At 36.8% G+C, this 20,418-nt stretch overlaps 4 protein-coding genes across 4 annotated transcripts; 2 read left to right on the top strand and 2 right to left on the bottom strand.

The window, feature by feature from the left end:
• Positions 1–1,717: 1,717 nt before the first annotated feature.
• Positions 1,718–3,103, bottom strand: rps23 (ribosomal protein S23). The gene is made up of 4 exons (XM_065259306.1): positions 3,004–3,103; positions 2,223–2,382; positions 2,015–2,135; positions 1,718–1,913 (listed from the first exon to the last, which is right to left on the bottom strand). Exons 1-4 carry the CDS (start codon positions 3,005–3,007, stop codon positions 1,767–1,769), a joined length of 432 nt encoding a protein of 143 aa, XP_065115378.1. The 5' UTR covers positions 3,008–3,103; the 3' UTR covers positions 1,718–1,766.
• Positions 3,104–4,145: 1,042 nt separating this feature from the next.
• On the top strand, positions 4,146–10,566 carry atp6ap1la (ATPase H+ transporting accessory protein 1 like a). The gene is made up of 7 exons (XM_065259304.2): positions 4,146–4,332; positions 7,317–7,354; positions 7,586–7,641; positions 7,955–8,178; positions 8,354–8,404; positions 8,548–8,791; positions 9,088–10,566. The coding sequence occupies exons 1-7, from the start codon at positions 4,232–4,234 to the stop codon at positions 9,325–9,327; spliced, it is 954 nt and encodes a 317-aa protein (XP_065115376.1). The 5' UTR covers positions 4,146–4,231; the 3' UTR covers positions 9,328–10,566.
• A 652-nt stretch (positions 10,567–11,218) lies between these two features.
• Positions 11,219–14,681, top strand: pde12 (phosphodiesterase 12). The gene is made up of 3 exons (XM_065259303.2): positions 11,219–12,678; positions 12,953–13,031; positions 14,084–14,681. Exons 1-3 carry the CDS (start codon positions 11,467–11,469, stop codon positions 14,524–14,526), a joined length of 1,734 nt encoding a protein of 577 aa, XP_065115375.1. The 5' UTR covers positions 11,219–11,466; the 3' UTR covers positions 14,527–14,681.
• Positions 14,682–14,941: 260 nt separating this feature from the next.
• On the bottom strand, positions 14,942–19,237 carry LOC135740777 (ADP-ribosylation factor 4). The gene is made up of 6 exons (XM_065259305.2): positions 18,857–19,237; positions 18,527–18,607; positions 18,006–18,115; positions 16,546–16,617; positions 16,046–16,171; positions 14,942–15,708 (listed from the first exon to the last, which is right to left on the bottom strand). The coding sequence occupies exons 1-6, from the start codon at positions 18,921–18,923 to the stop codon at positions 15,622–15,624; spliced, it is 543 nt and encodes a 180-aa protein (XP_065115377.1). The 5' UTR covers positions 18,924–19,237; the 3' UTR covers positions 14,942–15,621.
• Between the last annotated feature and the right edge of the window lie 1,181 nt (positions 19,238–20,418).

Below are 20,418 nucleotides of genomic sequence, written 5' to 3'. Positions count from 1 at the left end.
CAAGCATCTCTAGTATTAGTTAGGATTAGTGATTTGAACTAACCTGTAGGTCTAAACACTGAATGTGTGCTACATCTTGTATTACAGTTTTGAACTGTGGAGGAAAATAATGGATTGCTGAAATAGCTGTTACATCTATCAGTGACAAAAGTTTTATGACCCTTGACCTCTGACAGCATGGACACACTGATGATGACCCTATGATTTACTGCCCACCTCTATAGCTTCATCTGTGTGTTACTGGTCATTTTATTTATGGGCATTTCATTTACCCCACCACATCCATTGTGATTGTTTTATGGTATCAACGATTTAAAGATGAAGAAAGTTGAAGACCATGACCACCACAGCAGTCAGGGCTTTGTGAAAGCCCCATAAAACAAATGAGAACTAAACCATCATCTATTGACAATGTGTCATCTATACCAGTAGCTTTTCAAACTGTGTTTTCTCACTTATTAGGATTTTTATTCTTTGGAAAGCTGGTTTGTTGCACCTTTTATTTCTTAGAGGTTAAAAAACTTTTGTCAGATTGTGGTGAACAACTCTTATTGCTGTAATATTGATTATCACCTGCTGTAAGTTAAAAATCTTTACATTTAATGAGGAACTTGACTGCATAACAAACAAAATAAAATTGTGCTTCCAAAACTGAAGACAAGATCAACATCATGACAATACTCCAGCACTGTGCTAGCGAGTTTTTCATGGACAAACACGATTCATATTCTCTGAAAACTGATGTAATATAGATAGCCTAAAAAAAGCCTTTATTAGGATTATAATATTATTTTTCTCTGAGATTCAAGTGATGTCTTGACAATCTAGTCAGCCAGAAAACAAATATTTTTAGTTGCCATAATGCAGAAGAAATCAACTAAGAGTTTGTGCTTTACACCCATGCACACTTTAAAGGGTAATGTTGCAGAAACTACAACAGCGGTTTCTGAGATCATTGACCCAAAAACACAAAACACTGCTCGAGCAGAACTCAAACAAACACAGAGTCAATAACAGATACACAGAAAACATAAGTATTAGCAGAAACACACACCAAGAGTACTAAGATCTTGTAGTGAGCTAAGAAACATTATCTTAAGAGTATTTCAAAGTACTTTTCTAATAAGAGTTTCTGATTTGAGTAAACCTTAATTATTAAATATCCCACGAGTTTACCTCACCACCACCACCTTATTCCCAAACGTTCAATACTGCAAAAGCAAATCACATCTGCTCACTTCTCCAGATACACACGAGAACATCCAAACCAATGAACCTCGAGCACCAGCAGGGCTCAGATTAAACTTCAGTGGTTATTATAGATGACGATCATGTTGACTAATGTGCTCTTGGTCCAAATAGATTTGTCTATTATTATAATGGTGATGGTATAAGACTGGGCAGACCCATCTGGACTCAATGTAGGAAACGCACACATGTTGGCAGAAACAAGATAATTTCCCACATCTGTACCGGAGGAAAGAAAATCTTTAAACGCATGCCAGCTTCTGAGGCTGTTTTAACACAAGGTTTAATTTGGACAGATTTTTACCTGAAACCCTGTGCCCCATAACAGTAATAATTTGGCCAAAGAAACCCAGTTGTACTAATGTTATTCCAAAATCTTCCAATTAAACGTTAAATTTAGAAGGAGTTGCATTACATAAAGACACAAGCATACAATTTTTAACTTTTCTATAAAAGAAACAGAGACAGGTTATGAAACTGAAAAGCATTCCTTTTATTGTGGTTTCAACAAGAACAGTTTATGATCTGGGTCTCTCCTTCTTGCCTTTGTACAGAGCCAGAAGAGACACGTTAGCCACCTTCACAACCTTGAAACGTACACCGGGGATATCACCCACGGCATGTCCCTTACGACCGAACCCTGCAACCAGAACCTCATCGTTTTCCTGAAACACAACGACGACAAATGAAGTCAAATCTGAATTTACTTGATTCAAGTGCACATCAATCCAGATCCAGTGGATTCATCACTTAATCAAATATTTACCTCAATGAAGTTCAGGCAACCGTCGTTGGGAACGAAAGCTGTGATCTTCTTGCCGTTCTTGATCAGCTGGACTCTGACGCACTTCCTAATAGCAGAGTTGGGCTGTTTGGCTTCAACACCACTGCAACAAGACACTGAAAATGTGAGCATTTGACTGCAGACGAACGCCTTCATCACTTCACATGTGACTTCATGTTAAAAATCTTACACTTTCTCAAGCACGATGCCTTTGGCGTGAGAAGCTCCACCGAATGGGTTGGCCTTCAGAGCTGTGCCCAAATGAGCTTTCTTGTATTGTTTGTCATGCCACTTCTGCTCACGGCGGTGGTTACGCAGTTTTCTAGCAGTACGCAGTCCACGACACTTGCCTTTAACAGGAAAAAAAACACATAAAATAGTCACAAATGTGTGGATGTTAAATAAGAGCAAAAAAAGTTAAAAATGAGCACTGAGTGTATTTAACACTTATTTTCATTATTATGGCCTTGAAAATCACATTCAAGTTATTATATTTCTAATCTAGGTTCCTAAAGGGACAGTAATTCAATTAATTGTTAACAATAAAAATAAACCTGAGCAGAGATAAATAATGTCATCATATTAAGACTTCACATCCTACAGGCTTGATGCATCATTAACATTTGGTGTGACAAAATCATCTTAAATTAGCATAAAGCAAACGCGAAATATCGCAATGTATAAGAAAAACGGGGAATTGAAAGGATCATGACGGTAAAAGTTAAACGTAAATCTTCGATCATCCCAACACATTGAGGTTCATGTACAGACCTGTAACATCACGAGCAGCTCATGGCCGCCGCACGTTGCTCTTATAATACAAAAGTTACCTACGATTATTACTTCATAGCCACCATTCCTACATCTACATGTGTGCATAAAACCTTTAACGTCTTCTATATGCGGACAGCATTGTAATTAAACCTAAAACAACATGGTTTTGTATGATTTTATTTTCGCTTCACACGTACCCATGATCGCGTGCTCCGAGTCCGGACAGGAAAGAGCGATCACGTGATGCTCTGCGGAAATGACTGCTGAAAGGACCCCAAGAGTTTCCAAAACTAATGCCTGTGCAAAAAACAACCAAAGTCATTAAAAGCATGCTTCTTAACGCTTATCATATTGCACACATGTACAAGTACACATAGTACAGGGATAGACTATATAATAAATAAAAGACAAATGCCATACAATGTGCATGAACATTATTATTTACAACACAATATTATTGAAAGCAATATATCGCTCATTACAGTATGCATTAAGTGTATTCAATGGAATTATTTTCTTTATCTGATGCATTTATTCACGATTAACTAACCAGCAAATGAGAGAAATATTAAACTATGTTTAAAGAAGTTTATTTATTTGAGAAATGACCAGGCCCAGCCTCCCATCATATTAATTATCATTAGATTTTGCTAACAGTAAATAAGGAAAAGCATGGGCTGTATAATATGGACATCACTGTGTAACCCTTAATATGCAAAACAGTAGCAGCAGTGTAAATATTAATTTTATTTTTTTACTGAACATGTAGTTGTATCATTACAACCAAAACATAACAACAATTAGGAGTAACATGGTTAAAGACAAACAAACAAACAAAATAAAAAAATTAATTACAAATTATAAAAAAGAACAAAACAAAAATTATCATAACTCAAATCAAACAAAACAAATAGTATACAATTAAAATAAGGAAAGGGAATTGTAAAAATCAAAAGCATTGAAAAGATTATAAGTCTTGGAAACTGCACATGTTTTTTGTGATTTCTTGTTGAGAAAATAAAATTGTCTTTAAATACTGTTAAATCTCTTTTTTTTATGCATTTCTGTATATACAATCTAAAAAAGTATTTATTATAAAACAATTTAAATCTTCTTAAAAATAAGAATAACAAAAAATAACAATTTTAGGACAGTGTTAATATGCTACATTCGTTCACAATCAATGTCATTACCTTCAGATAATTAGTTTAGTTTTATGGATCAGTCTTGGTTTGTGTCAGCAGCAGCAGCAGCACGCACACTCTGGAAACGGGCGTGGTCGTGTCGCTCCAGTACCTCCCCTGCTGAACGCTGATTGGCGTGAGCGCCTGTCAATCATCAAGCTGAGGTTGCGCCTGTTATTCAGTCAGATTATGAAGCAGCGGAGCAGAGCATCATCACTGGCATTCTCATCTGGATGTATAGATGGCATCACTGTGGCGCCCAATGTTTCTTGCCTTATTTGCTTTGATGATCCTGCAGATATCTTCGTCTTCTGAGCAGCTGGCTGCCTCTATGGAAGGGAGGTGGGTCGATAGTTTTATATGAATTCTGTGGTCTTTCATTCTTCACATTTATTCATAAGGTGCTTGAGCTGTGCAATAGAAGGCAGGAGACACAAAGAGGATACATACTGTGTGTCTTTTATCTAATGGTTATAAACTGCAAGTGTATTCTTTGTCCACCTTTCATACACATGTGAGACTGAACTGAAGGGCTCTTGCAGTGAAACACAAGAGAAAATCCATCGGCATCAGTTTACAAGGCAAATCCATATTTGCTACTAAAATTGGAGTCAGAGATGATGCAGGAATGATGAGCATCACTGTTGGAATGTAAAGCATCTCTCACATAACACTACACTGTCTTGTCTTAAACCCATCCTGATCAGATGAATATAAAAATGTGTCATGATGAGAAGAATACATGTTTCATTTCATTTTAATGCATTCATTGCTCTGCTGCCTGCACGTCATATTAAACAATCAATAACAGCTGTAAGATTACATCATGAATATGATCATTTATTATAGAAATGTTTATGATTAATAATTCATATTTGAATGCATTTATTTTTGTGAATGAGTTTGTTCATTTTAAGCCTACAGGCAGATAGATATACACAATATCTTACAGACACCACAATACAATATATGACGGTATAAAGTAAGATCAGTTTCATGAAGTCTTTATTTGTACATTGTACCGTACATAATACTTTTAAAAATTATTTATTTTTCAAAGATCTAGTCAGCAAAAAGACACATGAAGTGTTTTATTCAGCTGTAGCTTGTCAGTGTCTAAACTACTTCATATGCTTAAATCTTTGCACTCAACTTTATAATGCCGTTCTTATTAAAATAATAATAATAAAAGTAAGCTGTAAGTGTTAACATTGGGTGAGTTTTAGATTTCTCTAAAGACACAGATTGAGTTTTAGTTCATGTAGGCCAGTCCAGGCTTGATCTGTGTATGAACAGATTTGATATGTTGGAGTATCAGAAGTTTAATCAGATGGTCTCAGCCGGACACCACACTAATGTGTGTGCGTGTGTGTGCGTGTGTCTTTAAAACAGTAAGCATATTTCATAGATTATATAAATGTGTGCCCGCTGCTGGACCACATGTTTAGATAAGCAGATCGACAGGAGGATTTGTGTTTTCTAGCTTTACATCTTCATCTCATTCAGTGGTTTGTTTTGTTTAAGAGTTACTGTGTTTAATGTTTGCTTGCGACAGACAGACTCTCTGCTTGACTAATAAATAGAGTTATGTAACGATAACACAACACAAAAAAAAAACCTCACACAGCTTTCCTGTGCCTGTCTGTTTGTCATGGCAAAGACGTAACCAACCAAAATATGATTACAAAATAATGTCTTCAACTGATTCAACAGACAAACTAGTACAGTACAGTACATGTCTAGATGAGGTTTATAGTGCTGGTAAACAAACAGCCACCCGTGAACACAAGGGCACTTTGACAGGGTCACACTATAGGAGTCCTCCAGTGATACTGGCATTCACACAAACAACACAACACATATCTGCATTCATTATTCAGAAATGAGTGGTCAAGCTTTAAATATCCCAGCAAGCAGTTTTGCGTGCACTTTTATCAACTCAGATGTACAAGTCATTTCAACATATTATTATTTATCTTTACAAGACATGAAGTTGAATTTTTAAAGTTAAAACAACTTATCTGTAGTTATAACAACTCATCTCTAGTCAAGATAAATAATAATAAGCTGAAATGACTGGTAAATCTAAGTTGATTCAACAAAAAGCAAATAAAGGCAGCAAATAATTATTAACAGTGTGTAAAAGACATCTAATATCCATTTAAACACTTCTAAACTAAAACAAGGGAAAATTGTGGCTGTCAGTGATAATTGCATAGACGTCGAACCATATAGCCCAAAAAAGAAATGAAATAAAATACATCACTAAATAAATGAAAGCAAACAGCTTGTTAACACTGTTGACTTTGATTGAATATCTCACATTTATTTATCAGATTTATTACATCTCAGTTATTTTGGCAAAGAAGCACATGTAACCAAATTCAAGTTTATTTTGGCTAGAAGTGATTTACTCACAGCCGGATTATATTGGGGAATATAGTTAACCTGACAGTGAAATGATGGCTAAGTGTATGGAGATCATTCCTTTACTCATACAATTTCAAAAGAAACATGTCAAAAGAAATTAAGTTTGTTTATAGTTGCTTTATAATTACAAATCCATTGTTAGTAGTACATACAATAGCTTTGTGGTTTGTATTTACATCTCAATGTCTTGATAAATGCTCTTTTCATACACTGAATTTCACTTTAAATGGATTTTTATATTTTCTAAAGGAAATGTTTAGGTTTTTTATGCTTTAGGTTGTGGCTTTGCAGTTTTTTGGGGTGTTGCTGCCTTCTATGTCTTTATATTTAAGCATTACTTATTGTTCTTGTGTGTGTTTATATATGAATTTAAACTTTTATGTAAAGACATCTGATGATCAGTTTGGCCTGCTTCACAATCTCATGTGTGTCTTGTGTTGTGTGACAGAGGAGATCAGATCTCAGATGTATGCACAGATACTAAAGACGTAAGATATGTTCTCTCCTCATTAATGTTATTGCTCTGGAGGATAGCTTTGATTGAGTTCTTGTTTGAAGCATTTTGTGGTGAAACATTTGAGATAAAGTTGATACCAAGGAGGAAAGAAAAAAAATATCGACCTCTGAGCAATAACATTTCCTATGGGATGAAAGTGAAGCATAAAAACTGACTTGAAAGAATGTTTGTCTGACTTTATGGAGGTTGACGTAGTGACTCACACACCATCAAAGCTTCTTCTTCTTCTACATCTCATTCATATTCATGACGTCTGAAGATCAGATCTGCTAGAGGCTTCTGCTCCAATGACAATCAAAATGAGTTTTTGTAAACATGGATGTTTACGGAGGTTATTTATTGAGTTTTTATTAATACACTTCACATCTTGCATTTACAGCTCAGATGAGGCAACATCACAAGACATCGGTCAGGAAAGTAAGTTGTTTTGAGAAACTATAACAACCAAAAGATTTAGATTATCACTGTATAAGCTTCTTGTGTTTTTGAGTTTGTTTTTGATTGTAGACAAAAATAAATCACTACCGATGAGTTGCATTGTGACTTGATGCTAGATGCTTTATTTATTCTACAGTATAAATCTTGCATATTTAATTGAATTGTCTGATTATTTGGACAGACTCTCTCATTGGTTGTGTTCTTGTCCAGATGGTGTTGGTGATGAAGGTTCAGCGTTTAAAGTTGATCTCAGACGATCTCTGCAGGTGAGATGAGACAGAAGAGTCAATGTCACCTTGGGCTGTGCAGATTTACCTCAAACAACATCAAATTAATCTGTTACAGACTGCGTCTTTAAATAAAAAACAGATTACACAAATGCTACATTTTCCAATCAGTAATGTGATTCTGCTTTAAAATAATTCACATCTCACCTCATTCACTTTCTGAATGGAAAACTGTCACAGGTTCTGTATTTAACACAAACACTTGTTTTCTTTAGCAGTGGTTTAATATGTGAACTGTTTAATTAGTATCATTTGAATGAATTTTACTAGCCTACAATATGTTTGTATTTAGCCGTACGGATGGCACCTGAGCCGTAAGTTACTGCAGACTCCAGGAGCGCTGCTTTATTCTCCTCTGAGCGTCGTGCACAACGGGAAAACCTGCATCCTCTTTAGAGCCCGAAAACTGGCCATCAGATACAAGAACCACAGTTTAGTGGACCTGACGGACCGAACCTTCGGCCCGGCCGCAACGGTGGACACCAAAGGGTCTTTCTGCAGTAAAGATAAAGCCATGTGAGTTCAGATGTTACTCATGGGTTTAGATGGCATTTAACTTCAGAAGGATGAAACAGTCAAGTCCATTATGTTCACTTTTTCCACCAACATTACTGTATGTTTTCAGTGGCACACTCCCATAAACCATAAACATGCCGTCATGTGATGTTTTTAATGTATTTTTATTCTCCAGACTGAATCTACGTTTTGGTGATGTAGAAGACCTCAGAGGCCTCTCCATCAGGTTACTTTGTTATATTTTCTGTAGCACTGAACCATGAAATGTTGCAGTTATTAAACTACTTGTGCTTTGATCTCAGCAGTGCAATGCTACTAATAAAAGACATCTTTCATGTGTCTATAATGAAACTGTCTTTATTTCCACAGGCTACAAATGTCAAACACCTTCTACGAGTCAGCAGGACAGAACTGGTTTACTCTGGATAACGTTCACATCCACTACAACTGGACGTACGAGGCCACGTTTAACGCCACGGATGTCTACGCACCCTCCACCAACTCCTACCACTGCCAACATGTCAGCAGTCTCCAGAAATACGACACGCTGCTGGTACCCAGCGCCGGCACGGATCACTCGGCAAACTGGCACATCACATTCACCGACTTCCAGGTTGGCAGGCAACACTTATTGTGGGGTCCATGAATCGTTCAAGTTGGAATTGTAGCATCTTGTGTATTTTTAGCTGCTGGTGGGTGTTGTGTGATTACACAAGCATGTGGTTTGGCATAAAAGCATCTTTAAGAAAAGTGTGTGGTCGAGCATACAGCAAATTTACTTTAATGTCTTAAACTAGGAATTATTAAATTAGGAACAAACACTTGTGAATGAATTCAAACATGTTTATGTCAATGTAAGCCACAGATGATGGATATGACATCTGCTGTTTCTCCTTCATTTTCGGACAGATTCAAGCATTCAACCTTCATTCCAGTAAGTTTGCATCGGCCAGCGACTGCGCGACCTTCTTTACTCCAGCGATCCTCATGGGTTTGATCACATCTCTGATCCTGCTGCTGGTGTTGGCGTACGCTCTGCACATGGTGGTCCATCTAAAGCACATCGACCGCTACGAAGAGCACAAGACCACCGTCTACTTCCCTCGCAGCACAGAAGCCACAGAGTCCACAGAGAAGAACAACTCCTAAAGACTCTCAGCAGATGAACAACAGATCTCTGAACGAGAGCTCGGGAAGCCACGGCGGCGGACGCAGATTTGACTGTAACTGTAATAAGAAACGTCCCAGCTGTTTAGGACTGACTGCACCACGGCAGTGACGTCATTGTGGTGGGACAGTGAAAGTCCCAATCAGGTTCCTTTGGGAGCTTACAGACTCACTATCACAGAGGACTTCTGCCGGTTCTCACCAAAAATCCAGAATCTGAAAAAGTTTTTGAAAGATTCAGCGTCAGGTTTCGTGAGTTGTGGATGTCTGCTGGAGCTGATGAATGAAATAGCACAATGATCATATATCCTGCGTTTCTATTATCTGTCTTTGCTTCTGTTTGACTGATGATGGCAAGTTTGTATTTAAATATGATGCTTCTTTACAGTCAACACGAAACGTCCGCATTTAAGCAACTCTAACGTGACATATTTCAGATTGAAACAGGATATTCAATGTAAAGTGCACAATTCATAATAACAACACAAACCATTTAGATTTCATGTTGACTTTAAAGTTATAAACTGTGAATAAATTGTTGTGATGTAATATAGTTTCAATTTGCCAATCCATTCTCAATTCTTGCCATTAAGAATTCAACTTTTGAAAGCGTAATGCATTTCTGTACTGTTGGTGCCGAGCAACCAGTAAAAGCTCAAACTAAAGCTAACTATTATTTCAATATATTGTGTAAGATTTTCCATACAGTGTGTAACCAGCAATTACAGCATACATCATAAAAAATGCAAAAAATTACTTTTAATTTTAATCATTACCAATGTTATTTTTAAAAGATGTATTTTTGAAATGATTGTGTTATGTGTTATTTTTTGTTGTGTAGATTGTTTATTCATTTTTGTAATTATTTCATAAGTCCTATGTGAATGCTTTAAAGCTAAACCTTTGGCAGTGGTAAAAATAAAAGTTTTTTTATTGACAACTTCAATTTTTATCAACAATGACTAAAGCTAAACAACAATGAAAGCAACATAACACGTGCTGTGTGCATGCCAAACACATAATGTGCTAAATAAAGGGGAAAGATGTTTAGTTTTTTTATGTACATGTATTAGTTTAACTTATTGGTTAAGCAGGCATTTATCAGATAAATGAAGATAGAAATGGACTATGATGTATTAATGTTTGATTGATTATTATTGTCCTCTCAGTTTCTGTTGAGTTTAATAAAACCAGCAGCACAATTACAATAACCGTGTTTGTGAATGTTTGAGCTTTACTTCAACCTTTCAGAGCTTTATTTTCAGTTTTGAATCCTGGCAGGATTTAAATCCCATAGATATGCAGTTCATTTGAATGGTGTTGTATAAAATTGCACAATAACACACAAAATAATAATACTGTTTCTTTAATTTAGAAAGAAAACGTAATAGCAGTGAAAAAAAGCAACTAATATAAATCCATAAAAAAATTTTTTATGGATATAAAAAACAAAATTCCTCAAACTAAAGTGCTTCCTTACTGTGACCTTATAAAGTCTTTTTAATTATAGAATGTTTTAATTATTAAGAATTTTTAAATGATTATCATGCTGTCTTAAAATAATTTTTGGTCTAATCGTTTATTCTCTAATCGTCCCAAACTTTTTCCATTTAAATATGGAGTTTAAATAAATATACTAGGCTGAACTCTGGCGCCCCCTAAGGAGGATGGTAGCCACTGCACCCGAAGAATCTATGGCCATAAAAGAATGAAATTGTGCCATCTAGCGTCAATAATATTATTGCGTACAGTTGTATGGGGTTTATCGGACTTTATATACCACTTCGTGTTTCTTCTGTTTGTATAGTCTTTCACATATTTCTTATAAATAAAATTAACAAATATTAAATGTTCATAACACTTTAGTTTCCAAAAGAACTGTACGAGTTTTACTATTGAGACCAGGGGTTTCGTCACAAGTCTTTACTTGATTACGCATACGCTAAGGTGTAATAGTTACAATAACCAATAATAAGTAAAGAAGTAAAATACAGCAAGAAAACACATAAGCCGACTTGTTTTATAAAGGATTCCCATATAAAATATGTCGAATCTGTTGTTGTGAATGTCACGTTCGTCTGTATTCGGCAGTGACGCTCGCTGTTTGCTCACCGTGTCCTCATGTTGAGTCGGGTGTCATTCTCCATTCGATTATTTTATCGTTTTACGTCTCCGTCATCGGTTCTGACCCACATCAGTCGGTTTCATAGGAATATGGAGAGATGCGTGGTGCGGTGCGTGCCAGACGAGTCCAAGCTGACCATCTCCTTCAGTCTGGACGGCAGCAACAAACACATGCTAAGAGAACAGACGGAACCGCTGGAGAAAGTTCTGTCCAGAATATCCAACAGTATCATTAAAGCACAAAACAAAGAGAAGAAATCAAAACGAAGTCGAGGTGACGCAGCTGAGAAACCAGAAATCCGTCTGTGCGTCAATGGAGAGCCGGTGGCTTTAGAAACCCTGAACTCAGACGCCTGGCAAGATGGAGCTGTGCTGCATGTGGGAGAAAATCAATACAAAGTGGAGAGAAACCCACCGACATTCACTGTATCCGAGTTACCTTCATCTCTCATGGCTGGCTTTCCTGTTTGTCCTAAGATGGAGGTCGAGTTTGGACACGTGAAGGACTGTGAGTTCAAATGGTTCAAGGAGAGCTCACCAAACTCTCAGATGAATGAAGATCAGGACCGATGGAGGGAGGCAGGAGGTCAACGCGTATTCACACCATCAAATCCAGACATTGGGTTGAAAGTGATGCTGAGGTGCACACCAGGGAACGGATCCAGGTTTGGAGAACCCAAAGAGCTCGTGTCTGCCGGTAAAGTGGAGGCTGGTCCAGGCACGTGCACGTTTGATAACAGACACATGTACACCCAGAAGATCACCGACGAGTCTTCAGTGAGGGTTGTGTCTTATAATATACTAGCTGACATTTATGCTCAAACAGACCTCTCCAAAACCGTCCTGTACCCCTACTGTGCTCCCTACGCACTGGAGATTGACTACAGACAGAATCTGATCAAGAAGGAGCTCTCGGGTTATAATGCTGACATCATTTGCCTTCAGGAGGTCGATAAAGGGATTTTTACAGATAGTTTGTGTCCTGCGCTTGATGCTTTTGGGATGGATGGTGTTTTCAAGATCAAGGAAAGACAGCACGAGGGTTTGGCAACGTTTTTCAGAAGGTCCCAGTTTAAATGGCTCAGTCAGTATGATATTGTGATAAGTGAGGCTTTGAGGACCGATCCTCTTCATCAGGAACTACTGGAGAAAGTGTCCACCAACCCCAACCTTAAGGAGAAGATAGAAAACCGCTCAACATCTCTGCAGGTATTTCATGTGTAAAGATCATTTATTTATCTACAAAGCCCAAGAAACTGGCTACAGCTCTGGCATTCCTACTGCAAAATTCAGCTAAGACCGACAGAAGCTGGTTTAAGGTGACAGTAGCTGGTTAAAGCTGGTGGGTCAGCTAATCTTCCAGCCTGACCAGCAAAATCCAGCTAGCTAAAACCAGCTCCCCAGCTTATGCTGGATTTTTCAGTAGGCATCCTACAATTTTTCAGTGCAAAACTAACTTGAATGCTTCTCTACTCCACCTTAGGTAACTGTTTTGCAGTCATTATGTGACCCATCCAGGATAATGTGTGTCGGAAACACGCACCTGTACTGGCATCCTAATGGTAAGTTTAAAATAATACTAAATATTTGTAGCACGTACATAACGCCTGTTTCTTTACACAATGTTTTAGGTTATGAAAACAAACTTTTGAAGATGGGTTTCAAAGCCAAGTTTTTGAAAATGACACCACTGTTGTTTCTTTATTCGTTGTTTCTTCACCACTTTATATTGCAGAGTCACAATAATAAATAATATACACAATATGTAATAAATCAACCTCATCGATTATCGATACAAAACTGTTGGATGCTTTCTGTGTCTTGATTGTTTGTATTTCTTGCTTTGTTATGATGGGAGAAATAAAGCTTTTCGAAGGTGATTCACTCGAAACATCTAAATATGGCGCCACCTGCTGGTGAAAACCTTGTAAAAGCAACAATATCACATCAAACATTTGAAACTTTTTACAAAATAATTGCAAAGGTTTATGTTAAGCCATGAAGTAAAAGTGTCTTTTGTGTTTTTAGTTTTATTTGGAGTAAACAGATCATAAACACTCAAGCTCCCCTTTTATTTATTCACATGTTTGTCATTAAATCTGTCTGTAAACAACAAGTAGACTACATGGTAGCATTATCAGTCAGAAGCATGAAAGATTTATGAACTTGCATAATAAAACTGACCGAGTCATATTAGACACTGGTTATTTCTGTGATGAACCGTCAGATTTTTGAAACCGTTATGAAGCAATGAAGCTTCGTTTGCTTAAATAATGTGACTTGACTGTTCGAAACACGCTACGAACCACTGATTCAAAACAAAAGATTTGTAAAAGTTTGAGGCTTCATAAAGCAGTGTTTTGAAATCACCGATCACAATCGCTTTGTAGAAGAATGTGTTTTGTGTGCAGGCGTGTGCTGTTTCTTTACAAAGTGACATCGCCATCTACTGGCCTGGCACACGCAATACGGCATTTTAATCATGTTTGCAGATCCATGTCAGCTAGGCTCTTTTTGACAACATTGTGTTTTTTTCTGTTTTTATTACAATCGTTGTTGTGTGAACGTGTGCTATAAGTTAGTAAAAGTTCCTAACGTCTCCTCTGTTGTCCAGGAGGAAATGTTCGGCTGGTACAGATGGCTGTAGCCCTGAAACACATCAAGCAGGTGGTTACAGAGAATCATCCTGGAGCTGCTGTGATGTTCTCGGGTGATTTTAACAGCACACCCTCCTCTGGACTCGTCCAGCTCGTGTGTCAGGGATCCATCACGGAGAACCACGATGACTGGGCTTCCAATGGTCCAGAAGAACTGGTTCAGATTGAACTGTTAAATCCATTACAGCTCTTCAGCGCCTGTGACTTTCCAGTTTACACAAACTACGTCGGGGGCTTTCAGGGGTGTCTGGACTATATTTTTGTGGAGCCACATGTTCTGCAGGTAGATCAGGTTATTCCTCTGCCCAGTCATCAAGAAGTCACGGCCTGTCAGGCTTTACCAAGCGTCTCGCATCCTTCTGACCACATCGCACTGATCTGTGACCTCAAGTGGAAGTGAATGTGGATTATATCTAAATGTATTATAATCAAGATCAGATTGATTTTATCAATTAAATAATTTTAGCTCTGTATTTCTGTTGTCTGTATGATAATATTTATGAAGAGTAACTGTGTGGGTCATTCAGCAATAAACAAATCGTCTTAAGACATTCAGTGCTACTGCATACAGCCTGTAATCATTGTTGTCTTTTGAAATGTTATATCTTTGACAGGATGTCTGGTAACAAAAAAGAGTTTACAGTAGATTAATGATTCATTGCCAACTACACAGACTGAATAGCTACATCATGTTTGACACATTTCATGTTTATATTGCATTATTATAGTAAAGCAATGAATGTTAACGTATGTAAAAGTTTCCTTTATGCAAATACACTAAAACAGCCACATTAGACTCAATAAACCCACAGTAATATAGTTCAGACTTTTATTTGAAAGGTTTGGTAATATTAAGAGTTAAAATCTGGGAACATCAGGTGAATATTAGCACAAATTCATTCAACATATGTGAGAATAAATGAGATGTTTTACTCAACTGGTTCATGTTCAATTGAAACAATGCTAATATGAAAATAAAGGCAAACACATTCACGTGGTAAAACACGGTTGATTTAAGGCAACTGTGATTCGATTCCAAACATAAAAAACTTCTTATTTACAAAACTGATGTGAATGAACGCCTCATCTGTTGCCAATCTATCTGATCGCTGCTATAAGCACAATGTTCTGTTAGATGCATGCGATTAACAGAAGAAAATATAATGAACTGAGCTGTGGGAGCAAAAAATAATTTAAACTTTTTATCATTGCTTAAAAACAGAAAGGTCAAGTTTGGTTTCTAGATAAAGTTGTTCTGTTGTGTACTGTAGTACAATGAGAGCAAATCAGAGCAAAAGCTCTTCAATCATTTCATATTTATACGACTACAAACCTTTAGTGGAATGATAATGAAAAGAAAGAGAGCAGTAAATGTCAGTCAAGTGAAGAATCAAAACAGGAATGAGTTACAAGGCACTGCCAATGAAGACGTTGCTGTGTGAATTTTTGGTAACCGCTATCCTTGTCCTTTGAGAAATGAGCGTCCTGGTTGAGTTTAGCGTTTTGAGAGCTGGTCAGAAAGCCAATCTAATCCCTCATATAAACCAGTTCCTTGAGTCGCACAGGTTGCCTGGACGTACCACTGATGGTTTAAGAGAAAACCACATTAGATACGTTATAGTTAAATAAACATTGAATATACCGCAGGGGAGGGGGGGTTCCAGAAAGCTGGTTATGAGACAGTCCTGGGTATGTTTGAAATTGAAAATGTTTTTATGTATTCCCTGTGTGCGCACATTAACTCTAGGTTACCAGTATGAACAAACTCTTATCAGGTGTTTTGGAACCAACATGAAACTTTCTGGAATACACCCCAGGACAATAAGTTCTTGTTAAAAAACTTAAAATATGCAATAAATCTTATACGTGAGGAGGACTGAATGCACTTTTGTAATAAAGATGAAACAACAAAGACTCACAGTTCTGCTCCTGAGCGTCTGCAGGCCGAGTTTGTCGGTCATCTCACTGATGGCCATGGCGTTGGGTAAATCCTGTTTGTTTGCAAACACAAGGAGAACAGCGTCTCTCAGTTCATCTTCCTGGAGCTGTGTGGAGAGAAAGAGAAGATCGGCAGATTGAGTCATCATGAAACACAAACACCTCTTGTGAACTTTCACAACTGATGTTTTCACTGAAAATTCACAGAAACATCAGGGAGATTTCAATGAAAGAATAAGCAGTGGAAAAGTTCATGTCGTCAGTCAGTGTCTGGGGTTTTGTTGTAGCTGTCACTTGTGTACAGGTACAGGATGAGTAAAACAGAAAGAGGTTTTGTGCTGTGTGTGACTTGTGTTATTTACAGTGTGTGTGTGTGTGTGTGTGTGTGTGTGTGTGTGTGTGTGTGTGTGTGTGTGTGTGTGTGTGTGTGTGTGTGTGTATTTTGATAGGAAGGGTGTGTACTGTTACGTTTCCTCCTCACCATCTTCTGAAGCTCCTCTGCAGCTTCTTGTGTTCGCTCACGATCATTACTGTCCACAACAAAGATCAGACCCTGAAGACATCAATAAAGATAAACATTATTCATGACAATAGGCTTATAACATTCATAAAGTAGATATGGTGTAAAAAGATTTATAATCAGCTTCATGAAGGTTGGGTTTGAAAGCTCAGAAAAACTAATAAATAAATTTCAATTCTGTAATGGGATCCTTACTAAAACTGTAAATTCCTCTCATTAATTCCTGCTTGTGCGTTCACGATATTGACTAAAGATTTTTACCACATAGAAAATGAAATTGGGAACTGGACAGAATCAAAATGGATCAAATTCAAAAAGATGTCCCACCCTACTAATAAAGACATCATCTCTCACGTCCTTATAGTGGTTTACTACAGGAACTATCTGACATCATTCACAGCTCTGGAAACATTTCATCCAACTTGATAAGCTATGAATGAGTGAAGTATTCCAGAAAACATTCATTCAGAATTCAGCTGAATGAGTAAAGATTTTGAAGACCTATTTCATCTTTATCTATAGAAATATACCAATCATGTTTAGTTATACACATCAGACATTTTTTTTTTTATATAGCGCTTTTCTCAGTACTCAAAGCGCTTTACATATGAACGGGGGAATCTCCTCAACCACCACCAATTTATTCTAATGAATCTTTATTTTATACAATGGCAAACCTGGAAGAGAAGAAAAGAAAACAGGGAACTATGACTTCTCTAAATTAAACTTTAACATAAACACTGAGCTGAGCTGAGCTGCTGGGTTTAATCTCAGTCTAAACACTGACAATCACCTTGATGTTTTCCTCACTTCTCTAGACTGCAAAAAATGATTTTCAAGAAAAATATTCTTAGTATTTTTGTCTTGTTTTCAGTAAAAATATCTAAAAATTCTTAAATGAAGATGCTTTTTCTTGATGAGCAAAACAACCCAAGAAATTAATGAAGTCTAGTTTTTAGACCAAAAATATCAAATTGAAGGGATTTTGTGAGTAAAACGAGCAAAAAATCTGCCAATGGGGTAAGCAAAAAAAATCTAAACATTTTTCTTAAACACTAAATTCAAGAAAAATTTGCTTACCCCATTGGCAGAATTTTTTGCTCGTTTTATGCACAAAATCACTTCAATTTGATATTTTTGGTCTAAAATCCAGACTTTTTAATTTAAGAATCTTAGATATTTTTACTAAAAACAAGACAAAAATACTAAGAATTATTTTTCTTGAAAATCAATTTTTGCAGTGTAAGTGGCTTTGGATGAAAGCATCTCATCAATACCTACATGTTAGTAGCACTGACCTCCTCATCATTTAATAAATACATGAAGTCAAATATAACTACAGTCACGTGTGTGTTTAATTATGAGAGAATAAGCACAGATCATCTGCTGTGAGATAACATGAAAGACATCGATTTATTTACCTGTGTATTCTGAAAGTAATGTCTCCATAGAGGTCTGATCTTATCCTGACCACCGACATCCCATACAGTGAAGCTTATGTTCTTATACTCCACCGTCTCAACATTAAAACCTAAAACACACACACACATTACACTTTTGCAGAGTAATAGTGATGTTTCAGACATCTAAACGCCACCTCTGTCAAAAAAGAGATGATGATGATGATAGTGATGATGATGATGATATTATAACCTTCTGGGCCGTTTAATACATTCATTAAATACTTTCTCTTCAAATCTGCCTAAACTCAGCCTCAGGTCATTCAGAAAATACCTGATTAAAAAAATGCTCATTTACAAGAAAACATGAGAGAGGCTTTTGAATCTGAGCTCCTCAATTCTAGGTTCATTCTTATAAACGTGTCAGAATATTTTGTCAAGCGTAAAATTCGAGTAATATCTAGTAGGATTCATGTAAAATACCCAGCAGTATACAAAGCCCAGAATAATCAGTCTTTAACAAGTCTTTCTGTTTAACTCACCTATAGTTGGTATAGTTGTGACTATTTCTCCCAGTTTGAGTTTATACAGAATTGTTGTTTTCCCAGCAGCATCCAGACCAACTAAATAAAGAGAAAAACTAAATCAATCATCTATTGTTAATCTTTCATATGCCTGGCAAACAAACGAGTTTAAAGTGACCCATTCATTCAATTATGACCAGCTTGACTTTAAACTGAACTCAAATCAGTCAAAACGACATTTATATTAATATTATTTTAAGCATTTATAAACATTTAACCAACAAACACATTAACAATTTAGATGCATTTGTCAAAGTGAACTGACAGAAATAATTAGATTTAACTTACCCATGAGAATTCTCATCTGTTTCTTTCCAAAGAGTCGAGAAAAGACGCTTGAAATAGTCAGACCCATGTTAACGTTAACTTAGTCAAAGACGAGAAGTGTGAAAGAGATAAATCAACAGTTAGCCTTTAGCACAGCGCGTGTCTCTCTCTCTCTATACTTCACAAACTCTCTCACTGCAGCTTCACTCAACACCCTCCACAAGCGAAGTATAAAGACTCGTTTTTTACTCTTTATTCTCTCTTTCTTTATCTCGTGCACTTCTTTCTCTCTATCAGATGAAGGTGTGCTCGCCACTCTCTTTCACATACACACGTCACACTGTTTTCGCGGCGGCTCCAACGCGGTCGAAATGACGTCACAGGTGCCACATCACGCAAATCTGATCGATGCCAAACTGCATCGAAGTCACTTTAGGTTAGGTAGTGATGGGAGAATCGAAGCGTTTTGAAGCTTCGAATCAATTGAACCAATTGCTTCGAATAATGATTCGAAAACTGTTTCAAAGCGCTCGAAACACCTAAATATGGCGCCATCTGCTGGTGAAAACGTTGTAAAAGCAACAAGATCTCAGTCCAAACATTTGACACTTTTTACAAAATAATTGCAAATGTTTATCAAAAATCTTATTTTAGAGCAAACAGCTCATTAACACTCTTGATTTTAATTACCGGTATGCACATGTTTGAAAAATCTATCTATGAACAAAAACTAAACAAAATGGCAGCATTATCAGTCAGAAGGATGAATGTTTTATGAACTTGCCTAATAAAACCGGCCCGATTCATTTTAGACGCTGGTCATTTCTGATCAACTCCCCCTAGTGGTGAACCGTCGGATTTTCGTAATGAAGCCTCGTTTGCTAAAATCACGTGACTTGCCCAGTTTGAAACACGCTCCGAATGAATGATTCAAAACAAATGATTCGTAAATATTTCAAGGCTTCACGGCCGTTTCTCAATCGGAAGGCTGCAGCATTCCATTCATCATCAAGACTGTCTTATTTCTGAATATTAACAACAATAAAGTTGTACTGTTCCCAAAACGTTTCCCTTACGTTAGTTTTTGTTTCTAAAACGTTCCCCTGGGCTTAGTGTTTGGTTCCCATAATGTTATTTTCCAAGGTTTGTTTTTGGTTAGCCAGGAAAGTTTTCTTTACAGAAATAGAACACTATTTTAGGTTAGTTTAACGTTCCCCTAATGTAACAAAGTTTAAACCTGACAGATTAAGTGAATCAGTGTGAAAATATATCGCATTTTGTACAATATACATTAAAAAACAGACATTCTGACCTTAATGATTTCAAAAACTGCTTGAATTATTAAATAGCTTGATAAAAGATGAAGACTATAATGAAAACTGTTCTGTTTGCAGTGAGTTTTGTGTATAAACTGATTTATGGACTGATTTAAATCACTGATATTAAACTTCTGTCAGTCACTCATTTTGTCTGTCTGTTGTATGGTATGGGCTTTATTGTATAGCCCAGTGTATATGGTCAGAGGTTCTGAGGAGGTTTAACACCAGACACATAAATCAAAATGTCTCTCTATTAATATTGTA

The sequence above is a fragment of the Paramisgurnus dabryanus genome, chromosome 14 (genome assembly GCF_030506205.2).
Source record: "Paramisgurnus dabryanus chromosome 14, PD_genome_1.1, whole genome shotgun sequence".
NCBI classification, from domain to species: Eukaryota; Metazoa; Chordata; class Actinopteri; order Cypriniformes; family Cobitidae; genus Paramisgurnus; species Paramisgurnus dabryanus.
The sequence above is the reverse complement of the archived record's forward strand: the minus strand, read 5'-3'. Positions and strand labels throughout refer to the sequence as shown.